Below are 14096 nucleotides of genomic sequence, written 5' to 3'. Positions count from 1 at the left end.
GTTTTAGTTTTTATGTTTAGGTGTTTGATTCATTTTGAGTAAATTTTTTTATATGATGTAAGGTAAGAATCCAACTTCCATCTTTTTGTATATGAATATCCAGTTTTTCCCACCATTTGTTAAAAAGAGTGTCTTTCCCTCTATTTCTGCAAAAAACATCCCTGAGATTTTGATAGGGGTTACATTGACTCTGTAGTTTGCTTTGGGTAGTATTGACATCTTAACAAGATTAAGTCTTTAATCCGTGATTGTGGTTTGTCTTTCTATTTATTGGTGTCTTTTTTTTTTTTCCACACTCAGCTCTCCAATGTTGGCCTCCCCACTGAGCATTCGGGAGTTTGCAGCAGTACTAAGGTGTCATCATACACGTGCAGCCCAGCCCGCACCCTTTCCCGTGGCAGCCATATTGGTGCCACTTGCAGCCCTGGCACTGGCCCAGGAGCCGGCCTCGGTGACTCAAACCCGAGCAACACCCTCCTCATGGCTGCTTATTGCCCGGGGTCAGAGTGCCCACCCTCCTAACTTGGCTGCAAGGCACGATGGTGCTGGATTGAGACTGCTCTACCTGGCCCCAGCACAGGACAGGCAGCCATGGCTCAGCTATTGGTGTTTTTAATTTCAGCAATGTTTTGTAGTTTTCACCTCCACGGTTAAGTTTATTCTTAAGAATTTTGTTCTCTTTAATGCTATTGAAAATGGAATTGTTTTTTCAATTTTCTTTTTAGATTGTTCATTATTAGTGTAAATAAATGAACTGATTTTTGTGTGTTGATTTTGTATTCAATAACTTTGCTGAATTTGTTAGTTTTAACAGTTTGTGTGTGTGTGTGTGTGTATGTGTGTGTGTGTAATCTTTAGCATTTTCTACATACACGATCATGTTTTCTGAACAGAGATAATTTCACTTCTTCCTTTTCAATTTGGATGCTTTTTATTTTTTTCTTGCCTAATTGCTCTGTTTAGGACTTCTAGTACTATGCTGAATAGAAGTGGCAAAAGCAGGAATCCTTATTTTGTTTCTGATCATAGAGGAAAAGCTTTCAGTCTTTCATCGTTGAATATGATGTCAGCTGTGGGTTTTTCATATATGGCCTTTTTATGTTGAGGCACTTTTCTTTTAATTTTAGTTTTCTGAGTATATTTTTAATCACGAAAGAGAGTTGAATTTTGTCAAATGCTTTTTCTGCATCAATTGAGATAATCAAGTGGTTTTTGGTTTGTTTGTTTTTTCTCCTTTTTTCTGTTAATGTGCTGTAGTACATTAATTGATGTTGATATGTTGAACCATCTTGTCAACCCAGGAATAAATCCCACTGATGATGGTACATAATTAGCTGATTTTTAAACCAAATCAAACTGAGAATATTTATGCCTTTGCTTACTAGCTCTTGGGAGTTTGAGAGGATCAAAACAATTTTAGAGACTAGACAAACTATATTTCCTCACATATAAATCATGGTATACATAAATGCACTTTAATATACAGTTTCAGGGTGTATGTTTGTGTTGAAGCAGTAGGTGGACAATATAACATAATTATTATATGAGGGATTCTGGAGTCACACTCCTCTGTTTAAAACGTGTCTCTGCCACTATAGTTGGGTAACCCTGGACAAGTTTTAAACTTATTTGTTTCAGATTCCTCAGTTGTAAAATAGGGGTTAAAATAGTCCCACTTTAGGATTGTTGTAAAGATTAAAGAGATAATGTTTATAAAACATTTAGAGTAGTTCCTGGCATATAGTAAGTGCTCCAAAGGGATAACTATCATTATATTGTTGTACTTTGATTAATGAAAAATAAGAGTCTTTTGCTGAATCCAAGCTAAAAATCAGATTGTCAGCTGAACTATTTAGTGGCAAGGAAAGTATTTACTGTTGACATATTTTAGGCAGAGGTCTTTACACTAGATAAAAGATTGTCATCTTTAGCATTTGTGACTGTCATCTTATTTACACTTGAAAAGAAACCAAGATTCCTATCCTTTAATGTTCCCTCAGGTAAAAAGAAGTAATCTTCCAATCTGCAGAGATTGCATATAAATGTAACAGTCTGACCTTGAAATTTCTTACCACCCACAGGAATGGAGGTTGTGTGCAGATTAAACAGCCACATCCTTCCCACTGACTCTCCTTCCTACTCCAATGGACCTGGTATTATCGTAAATCATATTTGTCTATTTCCCTCAGTAGAGCATACATTCTTCAAGTTCAGGGTGTACGCCTGACCCTCTCTATAATTCCATTCCAACACAGGACCTCAACCTTAGCAGATACGTTTTGAACTGAATTCCCTACTTCCATTTATTGACCTTTACTCTGCAGTATGCAGGAAAAAAACCGTGGATGTAACAGACACAGAGTTAAATTCTGGCCATGTCCACCAGTAACTTCGTAAGTCCAAGCTTCAGCTTCTCACTTAAAAGATAGCAATAATATTTACCTCACAGATACTTGTGAGAATCAAATAAGACAAGGCATAATATAAAGTGCTGTGGAAAGTGACAATAGATGATCCAAAAAATCTTATTTGACTATGAATTTTGCTATATCAAGTCACCTCTGTAAGTCTCAATTCAGTTCCTAAACTTTTTACTGAAAGCTATACTTGTTTATCTTGCCTGCCATATCTCCAATATTTTTTTAAATTAATGGACTTTATTTTTTAGAAGTTTAAGATTTATAGAAAATTTGAACAAATAGGACAGAGTTCCCATGTACTCATGCCTACCCACTATTCCCCTTATTATTAACTTGTTACATTATTATGGTACATTTGTTATAATTAATGAGTCACTATTGATACATTTTTAACTAAAGACCAGAATTGATTCATATTTCCTTAGTTTTTACCTAATGTCCTTTTTTTCTGTTACAGGATAGGATACCATATTACACTTAGTTGTCGTGTCCCCTTAGGCTCTTCTTGGCTGTGAGTTTCTCAGACTTCCCTTGTTTTCAATAATAGTTTTGAGGAGTACTGGTCAGATATATTGTAGGATGTCCTTCAGTTGGAATTTCCCTCATGTTTTTCTCATGATTTAGACTGATATGGATTTCCAGGAAGAAAACCACATAGGTAAAGTCATGTTCATCACCTAATATCAAGGATACTTTCTATAAACATGACTTATCACTGTTGATGTTGACCTTGATCATCTGGATTCGTTTTTCTCTAGTGTGTTTCCTGGGGGCCACCTCCCTGAACTGCTGTTTCAAGATGGAACCAAGAACTTATTTCTGTAGAGTTCTGTAGAGCCCGGTTGAATATTCACACGTTCAGTTAGAGAATCCACAGTTTATTTGCTGCATTGAAACCATGCTTTCTGAAGAAAAGGCTCCTAAATTCTTGTTGACTTTTTAAATCCTCCACTGAGTGAAGCCTGCTTATTTGTTGTTCATGGTTTTCAATATTTCCTTAGCAGGAAGATGACACAAATTGAAAGACTGGCAAACAGTATTATTGAAGTGCTCCATTGCTTAAAGGAAAGAATTTATGAGAAATGTATCCGTTTAAGTGCCTGTTCTTCGTCTTTTTTTTTAATGCTATTATTCTGGGTTTTTATTTTAACCTTTACTTATTTTAAGTGTGTTTTCTAGGACCCATCAGTTCCAAGTCAAGTAGCTGTTTCAATTTAGTTGTGGGGGGTGCAGCTCACAGTGACCCATGCAGGGATTGAACCCCGGCAATCTTGGTGTTACGAGCACTGCGCTCTAACCAACTGAGCTAACCGGCCGCCCTAACTGCCTGTTCTTAAAAGGGGCAGTGTTGCTGATGAACAGAAAAAGAAATTCCAGCTCAAAGTGGACAATGATTATGGCATGTCCCATAACTCTCTTTTCAAAGGGATTCCCCCCTTGAAGAATTTGATTCTTTTACATGGATATTTCTAAATACTCATCCAGCATGGAAACAAGTGAAATCATCATGTATAGTGGTGAAGAAGGGGAGAATCAAAATTGATGAACAATTTTCTTTTCTTGCCAGTGGATAATGTTAAGTCCTGGAATCTTCCACCCCTCAGACAGATAGAGGACATACACACGATAATGCAAGTCACACAGCAAGGTTTATTTCCAGCTAGCTGGGGTCCCCGACGCAGCGGGTTTTAACAAGGACCCTCAGCCTTTAAAGCTAAGGGTTTTTATAGCATTTCTAAGGCACTCAGTTTTCCAAAGTCTTAGATGAACTACAATTCTCACATAGCTTAGAGTACAAGATGAACTACAATTCTCACATAGCTAAGGCATTCAGTAATTTTTCAAAGTCTCAGGGAGTACAAGATGAGCTATGCTTCAAAAAGTTTACAACAGATAAGCTACAAAAGCCTCCTTCGCAGGAGATAAGACATCTGGTCTCTATGCCCACATCCTGGAACTAACAATTAGGCCCTTAGGTTATTTTAAGCTCAGGGCTGTTAACCTTACCTGACCTTAAAGTAGCAGTTCTCATGCTAACTTGAGCCCAGGGCTGTTAACCCTATCTTAACCTTAAAGTGGCAGTTCTTATGCTAACAGTCTCTTACAGATAACAGTTTAGATAGTCATTGATTAAGAGATGAAATGTAATCCTGAGGAATGGAAAGTAGTTCATGCCATGAAAGATGGTATTATATGCTTTAACAAATCAAATTTGAAGAGCAGTTCTTGGAGTTGTTGATTTTATTGTAGTACATATTCAGGATATCAGTTCATGTGATAATATTGAGCACGATTTCTCATTAATGTATGTTCAGTGAAGAAAAGAATAAAATAATTTGAATGTAGAAGCTATGTTACAATGTAATTGAAAACAGACTGTAACTGCAAGAACCTTATAAGCAAATTCTACCAAATAGGAACTGTTAAGAAAAGCCAAATCGTCAGACAAATAAATTTTAGAAAGAGGTATTTAACTTAGATACTTACAATTTATTTCAGATAAACACAAATAATGTTTAGTATAAATATGTCTCATGCAATATATGTATTTTTTTATCTCAGTGGATGTATGCGTAGGTAATTAGAAATCATTCTGATTTATCTGGGTTCCTGTGGGTTCTTTTTGTCTTTTTTTTTTATATAATTGTGAAAAAAACATTTGCCATATCTACCCTCTAAATAAAACTTTAAGTATACAATATATTATTGTTGTCTAATGTCCTGTGTTTTTATTTACTGAATCTGACAACCCTAGTAAAGCCAGGATCTGAACTCAGTTCTTCTGACTCTAAATCTAGTGATCTTCCCACTATGACCTTTCCTCTGGTTTTGTAAAATAACCAACCACATGAGTATGTTTGGAATTAAGTTTCATAGTGACTTTTTCCCACTTTATTGGTACCTTAGATATTTGGAGAATGTCCTGGAGGGAAAATACAGAATCCTACCTTCATGTATTTCTTTTACCCATTAGAGCATTCTTCTGGACAGTTTGTTGAGTTACGCCATGTTGAAAATTCTCTTCATTGTTGAAAGATGAAGTCAACAATATTCCAGATTGAGCCTTCAGAGCAGCTCTGTGATGTTCGGAATGCCATGCCATCAAGTTAGAAAGGGGACACAGAAAACTCCAAACTGGAATTACATCACCGTAACAGGATTCATGAAAATAATGTTACTATTGTGAATTGTGATTTTCATTGATACCATGTATGCAGTTGACAAAGTAGATTCATATACATTATTCTATATAATCCTCATACTGACTCTATGAGGCTTTTTATATCTATTTTTTTGTGGAAATTAAGTTCCTGTGATAAAATGACTTATCCTGGGTTGTGCAACTAATAAGTGTGAGAGTTACTACCTTTACTCTCATCTTCCATGCTCAGGTTCTAAGTATTTCCACTGCACAGTCTGCCGGGTGGGTGGGAGAAGAATGTAGCTTCTGGGGCTGCCTGTCATTTTGTTAATTTGTGTAGGAGTCCACTCTGCAATCACACTTAGCACATTGTGTTACCAAAAAGATATGCTTCATTTTCGTTTAAATTTTACAATTCCTTGTGCAATTAGGAAATTCAGAATGGATTTTATGAACATCATAACTGCCTATTGCCTCAGAATTCTTTGCACTTCAGGGGGCTGGGCTGGCAGATCTTGGAGGCTGAGAGAAGAGTGGGCCCAGAAACTCAATACTCTCCATGCTTTTTACTGGGGACTCTTGGAGTGAGGTGGACCTATCTGAGGGGGTGGGCAAGGGACACTTTCCTTCCAGATTGAGATTCAACATGCATTTTTTTTCCCTCTTCTTCCTCCTCCCTCGCCCCACTCTGGTTCAAGCCGTTGTTTCTCAGTCTAGTTGTGTAGGACACAGCTCCCTCGCCCATGCTGGTATTATGGGCCTTGTGCTCTCCCCCAGCTTGAGGCAGTTGGTCGTGGTAATCAGTCAGCCACTCACAGCAGCCCACGGAGCTCATGCGGACCCCCAGCTGCTCACAGCAGCCCAGCTCCAGGGAGAGCCGTTGTTCACAATCTTAGCTGTAGAGGGAGCAGCTCACTGGCCCATGTGGGAATTGAACTAGTGACCTCAGCGTTAGGAGCACGGCACTCCAACCACCTGGGCCACCAGACCAGGGCAACATGCGTTTTTTTGAATGCCAATTATATGCAAAACATTTTCACATATAATAACTCATCTCTGAAAGCTCATAACTGAAAGGAGGGAAGGCAGTATTCTACTGTGAGATGCACAATTTGAGATCTGAAACATTGAGATGCTCTAACTTAAAATCAAATCACATAAAAACACATTTTAGGGAAAAGATTGTGAGCAGGAAAGAGGCTGCCGTTTCTCCCCTGGCTGACTTTAGATGCTCCACAGATTTTGACTGTATTGGAGCGAAACCATAATGTAGATTGCAGTGTCAGCATTGCTAAACTAGGAGCCTGAGAACCCAGATCATCTGACTTAGAACTTCACTAATAGGAAACCAATACTCTGTGTCTGGCTGTTTTTCCACTGTTTCAAAAGCATACAGGATAGACTCAGAGTACACAGCCTACTGGCTCCAGAACATGAGGAAGGGATGTGAAAGACATTGGAATTTTTTCCTGGTATCATAAGTTATATACAGTATGATATTCTACCAACAATAAAGGGATTGTAGAGCGGAAGTAAGGATCTGTGTAATCCAAAGGACGATCCACATTAACCGAGGAGAAGATACTATTATCTGAACTCCAAATTGGGATATTTGGTCTGAAAACTATGAGTACATTTATGGGACAATAAAAAAATAATATTTAGAATTAAGAGTGATATTAGTGGTCTGGTCAGCTCACTGGAAAAGGTCACCAAAAATGTGAGACTTCACTTCTTGATCAAATTGCTGTGGCTGTCCATGTTCCTTAAGGTTAAAAAGAAGAAAAAAAAGAAAAAGAAAATCTCTCAATTAAGTCTACTTTCCCCCTCTATTTCTTTAAGAAACAAAGGATACAAGTAGATTAAATATCAGGGAGTTTTTGAATGACAAACACTCAAGGACATGTTCCATTCTTTACCTCTGTCACAGAGAATGTTAGAGAGACATCCGCACAACTAGAAATCTTTTCAATCAAATAAAGATCCAAAGGTTTCCCTAAATGACATCCTGGTGTACTATGATGAGACAGAGACATTTCTGTATTTAGAATAATTGTCTCATCCTAGGCATTTCCCCTCAACCCTCCCCTCCCCGCCCCACCTATAGAGATGCCTCTTTCTGACTGTGAAGATAGTGCACGTCATCTTAACACTCCTCCGTTCCTCGTACCAGGCTCCAAACACACGCAAGGATAGACATTTTCTGATGGAATGGACAAAAAGCAACAGGTATTATAATGTTTTGTTTGTGAGGGTAGCTGCATATTTCATCTTCAACGGGCTACTCAGGTAATGGATCCCAGGGTTTGTAACAGCTCGTGAATGTAAAGAGATCAATGGCTTATTAAATGCTACCTAATAAGTAACTACACTCACAGTATCCATTAATAAAAGGTATGGAGAAAGAAAAATAAGGAACTGCATATTACAAAAAACACTCAGAAAATTCGACAGTTATTTGTTGTCCTTTTAAACATTTTGCTCATTGATAGGTTCAGGGGCTGGTGAGAGAGGCAAGTTTTCTCTGACAGATCAAGAAGAACTTAGTAGCTCAATATCCTACAGAGGCGTTTAAAGCAAAAGAATAAATCTACTGTTAAGATAGACACCATCCACTCTGTCGACAAAACATGGAATTAGGAGAACTGTCGCTGTATTTCCCAGCCCTGGAAGATTCTTCTTGGTGCTAAGTTCCCACAGCCTTAGTAATTCTTACTGAGCAAACAGAAGGAAAAAGTATCGGTCTCAAATTAAGCTTCTCATAATGCAAGAGGAAATAACGCATGACCCTTTATCCTTCCGAAATGTGAGGAATACAGTAGGTGGTTTGATCCTAGCGTCAGAGAACTTGAGAGTATTAAGAAAGGCTGAGCTTTTCAAACCAAAAAGCTGTGCTCAGCTCTTCTCTCTGCCGGTGACATCAGCCTTTTGTGCCCACATAACCCTTAGCCCTCTTATTCCTTAAAGAATTTCCTTCTACCTGGTAGCCTGATGGCTCAGATAAACCATGTGCCCATTCTTGGCAGCTATGTCTCTTCTTTGTGAGAAGGTCAAGTAGTCCTCTAAAAAATCTTAAGGACACAAAAATTACTAACATACATCTGGGTTTAGAGAGGACTACAAGATAAAACTCCTACATACATACAAAGTATTCCAGAATCGTACCCACTTCTTAAGAGTCTGTCCTTCCACTAGCACATATTCAGTCTTCATGGCTTCCATGCCTTGGCACATGCTCAGCACATGCTCTGTTTCCTCTGTCCTTTCTCACCTTCTCTGATGGAAAACTCATCATCATCCTTGAGAACATTTTAGATTCTCAGTGAAATAGCTTTCAACAACTCTAGGGAAATTTAGTCATTTCCTCACCTGTGATTTTATAAGCCTTTGTTCATATCTTCATTGTAGCAACTATCATATTATATTGTGATTGTGTTAAATCTGTAGGCAGAGATCATGTCTTAATCATCTAGTAATCAACACAGCCCCTGAGAGAGTAGATACTCAATGCATTTTTAGAAAGAATGAATATTGTCTAAATTGTTTGCTTTATTTTTCTGTAAAACTATTTAATGCTGTTTAATACTGTGGTTGTCTTCAATATGACAATTTATATACTTAAATACTTGTAATAGGAGGAAGACAGTGAAGTCACTAATTGAATCACTCCTAGACGGCTGTCAGTTATGTCAAACTTACCCAAAGAAGTGGGGAAAATCTACAAATTAAATGGTTAAACATGGCTTTATTATAACAATGAAAAAATGTGTTTATAAAACCATTTCCATTTCCAATTCTCCTTCCTCTCAACAGAGTAAGTATAACAGCAACAAAAAATGATACACAAATTTCATGTGTAGACTGCAACAGAAGAGGTCTTTAAAAAGATCAAAACAATAGATTTTTACAGTTGAAAGGGACCTCTCGGTTATCTAGTTCAACCCTCTGCTATGTATGAATCTCTGTAGTATCCCTGATAAATGCTCATCTAGCTTCTACTTGAACACTTCTAGTGATAAAGTAATTGATTCCTGACTTCGAAAATTATATCCAAGTTGAGCCCAAATCTGCCTCTGTATAATCTTTAACCACTGAAATCTGTCCTTCCTTCTTAAACCATAGGGAATATTCCTTCTTCCTTGTGGTAGCCCTATAAAGAATTAAAAACAGCTATATAGTCATCTCAAGCCTTTTCTTTTCCAGACTTTTCCAATTTCATTCAACTACTTCTCCTATGTCATATTTTCCAACATTTTCAACAACCTGGTTCATATCCTCCAGATATGTTGCAGTTTGTCCCTAATATTTCTAAAATGGAGCCTGGATATATACGCCAAGTGATATTTGCCCAGTGTAGAGAATTTCCCAGAGCAGGACTAACATATATCTCTTATTCTAGACTCCATACAGGTACTGTTCAAACTTAGACTGGCTCTTACGTGATGTAGAGTCAAACTTTGATAAAACTTAGCAAGAAAGGAGATAACATGAAGCCTGAATAAGACCAGAGCAAAGAGAACTGAACCAATCCTGGGACTTTAATTGGAAGACAAACTGCCTAAATTAACCCTAGATATACCAAGGGTATTCAAGGAGTTTTGACTTGATAGATGGGGACCAGGGAGTAGCCATATTTGAAATCAGACAGGTGGCAACATTATGCCTCCATTGGGTTTTGGGGCTGGTCCTCAATAATCAGCTGGGGAACACAAGAATCAAAACCCAAAGTCTGGGCAAAGAGGCTTCAAAAGGCTAGGTAACTTAAAGTCGGAAAGACTATAGTTCAAAGAAGGGTTACATTTCTAGGGGGGAAAACTGAGGTCGTAAAAGTCAAAATGGCTCTGGAGTCATAAAGACCTTCTTTGAATTCCATTTTCTCCACTTTCCAAACTTCAGTTTCCTCATGTGAAAATGGGGCTAATGATAGTATTTATATAAAGGAATGCTGTGAAGACTGAGTAGGATAAATATGTAAAGTCTGGCATATTGTTAGTGCTTATCAAATGTTTTTATTGCCAATTAAAATGCAGGAATAAAATGTAAATTAAATAAATTTTTAAGTAATACCACTTTTGAAGCCTTTAAAATTCATTATCTACTAAAGAAAATACTTAAGAAAATATTTCATTTAAGAAAAGCACTGTAGCTCTGTTTTTCAAAGATGACCAGGAATGATGTGCATTAGTTGAAAATGGCTTCCAAAATAAGAATAACATAATACGATTTAGTATCATTTTCATAATTCTATCAGCAATATGTTTATAACAAATATACTTATTTTCAGATTTTACTTTCAAATAAAAGGACGACTTTACCATAAATCTTTGAAATCGTTTTTTTATAATATAAATTCATTAATCCGGTCAGAATTACAATTTAATATTTGTTAGAAATATTTGCGTAAATCCTTTTCCCCACCCCACACTGTTTTCTTTTTAATATTCAATTATCTAAAATTTAAGAGGAATGGGCACCGCCCAATGCGGGTGTCTGTTTCTCTGATCTTCTGGTTATGATCCAGAGAATTGGGAGTGATGTTATCTGTGACAATAAAAAAAACTTCTCTTGGTGAGTGGAAGACCTATATATAAACGTCACATTTAAAGGTCTACAGTCCAATTCATCAGCTTTCTCAAGTTGACTCAACTTTCAGAAAGCATCCGCTGCTAATACACCTGAAAGATCTTGTCCTAAGACATTGTGTGGTGAGTAATCTTTATTTTCTCTTTTAAATTTCATGAGATCGTCTTTTTAAATAATCAAGCAATTATTTAATGTGCATCATTTTCTACAAATACCATGCTGTTTGTTCAAGGTAAAATGTTAAGGGAGGGTTTGAATTATATTTAATATAAAATATCATGATACAAAATAAATTTATGCTACGAAAATACTCTTAAATCATTTATTTTTGTGATTAAAGTTTTTTGAGATGCCTTGCTTCTTCTAAACTCTTCTGAAATTACACAACAATAATTAAAATTTGGCATGATGTGTTTTAATGGCATCTTATTGAAATGTTAGAATAAAACAACCTAATTAGGAATGAATAATTCGGATTTAACCAATATACATTTATTAAGTTGAGTTAAAATTCCATTTCTCCTTGAGAATATCCTTATCTAGATTGTTTTATGACTCCTAAACAGCTCGATCTGTATACTATAGTTGGAGAAACTCAGTTTTACTACTGAATGTTTATTCCCTTTACATAAAGCCTTTTTAAATTTTCTATTCCGAAAACTGTACATGAATTTTAAGGGTGTTTTACAACTGATTTTTAGCCTTTTCATGACATTCTTGTAAGAAGCTTGTCTCTATTCAGAACAAGGAAGCAAAGTACATATGTCTGAAGTCACTAGGTGAATGAATGTGACAAACCAAAAGTTAGACACCAATGCTCCTATTTTCTAGCTACAGTGCCTTTTTTTTTAAAAAAAAAAAAAAAACATTAACCAAAATTGGAGAATATGCATTTGTTACTCCATCAATAACTTTATATTGCACAGTGAAAATAAATACAGATTACATAATATTTCTTATGCTACTTCTAAATTATGCTGTTTCCCTTGAAAATATGAGTACATAGCCACTCCATGTATGTTAAAATGGAGAACATTAAGCATTAAGAAAAAGCAGTTCTATAATAATAGGCTTTCCAATAATTGAAATGCAGATTAAGATAAGACTATACCATTTTGAAATGAAAAGCTGTATGAGCAAAAGAGGAAAGTGCTAAAAATTATACTCAAACAAGATTGTTAATAAAATAAGATGAAGAAATAACATAGACAAGCATTTAATCTGAAGCTAAATCTCTAAATCCATATAACAAGTAATTAATTAGATGATTTTTTAAAACTTTGACACATTCTTTTTAATGGTAGGAGAAGTATGCGTTAATTAGCAAAAATCTCAAAATCAGAGCCTATTAATTTTGTATTTATGGTTATTATTGCAGTGAAATGAAGTTGCCTTATGAAAAAGAAATTTGCTAAATAGATAAATAGTGTTAATAAATTACTTAATTAAGAGAATTAGCCACTTTCAAGCAAATTATAAGGATTTAGTCATAACCAACATAAAATGTGGGAGGAAATTATAAAAAGTAAGCTTTCTCATTCCTCATGTGGCTTTAAATTTGTATATTAAAACTTGCACAAGAATTCTCAAAAAGATACCTAAGAAAGTAAAACTAATCTAATTTCTGAGTCAAAGCACTGGTATATATAATATATACTAATATATCTGTAAAATAAAGAGGGTAATTTCAAAAGTCTCCCATGAAAACCAATCCAGTTAGGTACTGTGCACAGTGGTACAGTTGTAAATGTAAACTACTAAATTTAATTGTATAATTTGGATTATTAAAAATATTTTAAAATACCTGCATTTTGCTTTTCCTTTTTAGTGAAGATGATGTCTGCAAAAGACATGGTTAAAGTAACGATCGTCATGTTTGCCATCTGTTTGCTTGCAAAATCAGATGGGAAACCTATTAAGTAAGTACTGAGGTCTGTTCTGCATGGTGAGGGCATGGAAATTGGGTGTTTAAGGTTGGCTTTATGATTGGAAGAAGGGAACTAATGGAGTAGTCCTCTCTGTTTCTGTTTCCTACAGGAAGAGATCTGTGAGTGAAATACAGCTTATGCATAACTTGCGTAAACATCTGAACTCTGTGGAAAGGATGGAATGGCTGCGGAAGAAGCTGCAGGATATGCGTAATTTTGTCGCCCTCGAAACTTCTATAGCTCACAGAGATGGTGGTTCCCAGAGACCCCGAAGAAAGGAAGACAATGTTCCAATTGAGAGACATCAAAAAAGTCTTGGAGAAGTAGACAAAGCTGATGTGGATGTATTAATTAAAGCCAAATCCCAATGAAAACAGATCTATCAGAGCAGTGCTCTAGACAGCATAGGGCAATGATATTACATGCTGCTAATGTTTGCAAGTCCTATTAAGATTACCAAGTGCCAATATTTCTAATATTACCAAAATTCAATGCTAGCCATGATAGCTATAATTTTAATTATTTTGATTCTACTTTTATTCATTTAAGAGCTCTTTCAATTATTTTATTTCTATTGTTTATTCTATTTAAATTATGTTGCTGCATAATTTATAAAAGAATAAAATGGCACTCTTTAATCTCTTTCCCATCTTGCAATGCAAAATAAAAATTTAATGATCGTGATTCTAAATAAATGAAGTATTTCTCACTTGTTATAAGAATATCTTTTGGATTATGAGTAACACTAATATGTTTAAATTGATTGTGACTAGGAAGAACAATGCAAAAGCTCTTTTCCCCCAGTTTTATTGAGAAATAACCAACATACATCATTGTATAAGTTTAAGGCATACAGCGTGATGGTTTGATATATTGTGAAATTATCACAATAGGTTCAGCTAACATCCATTGTCAAAATCTTTTTTTGATCAGGTGTTTCATATTTTGAATATCATCCTTTTAATATTACCAAAGTACCAGGTTGCCAAATTTCACAGCATCTAAATACTACTGTCCTCTTCA

General features: G+C 35.8%; 2 protein-coding genes and 1 non-coding gene across 6 annotated transcripts in view; 2 read left to right on the top strand and 1 right to left on the bottom strand.

The window, feature by feature from the left end:
- LOC109459728 (uncharacterized) overlaps positions 1-3443 on the top strand; it is a 74184-nt gene extending 70741 nt beyond the window's left edge. For all 4 annotated transcript variants that reach the window (XR_016018765.1, XM_088791648.1, XM_088791647.1 and 1 more), the window contains exon 3: positions 301-3443. Coding sequence is in view for 3 of the 4 variants with exons in the window: in XM_088791647.1 (XP_088647773.1) it covers positions 301-616 (316 nt within the window). In the remaining variant the exon portion in view is untranslated. The remainder of the gene's footprint in view (positions 1-300) is intronic.
- LOC141572546 (small nucleolar RNA SNORD55/SNORD39) lies at positions 292-369 on the bottom strand. Its single transcript, XR_012497871.1, has one exon. It is a non-coding gene; the product is annotated as a small nucleolar RNA SNORD55/SNORD39 (small nucleolar RNA).
- Positions 3444-12879: 9436 nt separating the features above from the next.
- PTH (parathyroid hormone) lies at positions 12880-13444 on the top strand. Its single transcript, XM_074337145.2, has 2 exons — positions 12880-13064; positions 13183-13444. The coding sequence occupies exons 1-2, from the start codon at positions 12979-12981 to the stop codon at positions 13442-13444; spliced, it is 348 nt and encodes a 115-aa protein (XP_074193246.1). The 5' UTR covers positions 12880-12978.
- The last annotated feature ends 652 nt before the right edge of the window (positions 13445-14096 follow it).

The sequence above is a fragment of the Rhinolophus sinicus genome, chromosome 14, assembly GCF_057876585.1.
Source record: "Rhinolophus sinicus isolate RSI-liver-muscle chromosome 14, RSI-T2T, whole genome shotgun sequence".
NCBI lineage: Eukaryota > Metazoa > Chordata > Mammalia > Chiroptera > Rhinolophidae > Rhinolophus > Rhinolophus sinicus.
This window is presented reverse-complemented; position numbering and strand designations above follow the sequence as displayed.

Coding starts and splice junctions, on each gene's coding strand:
- PTH (XM_074337145.2), top strand. CDS start 12,979: ATGATGTCTGCAAAAGACATGGTTAAAGTAACGATCGTCATGTTTGCC. Junction 13,065..13,182: donor TCAGATGGGAAACCTATTAA/GTAAGTACTGAG, acceptor TGTTTCCTACAG/GAAGAGATCTGTGAGTGAAA.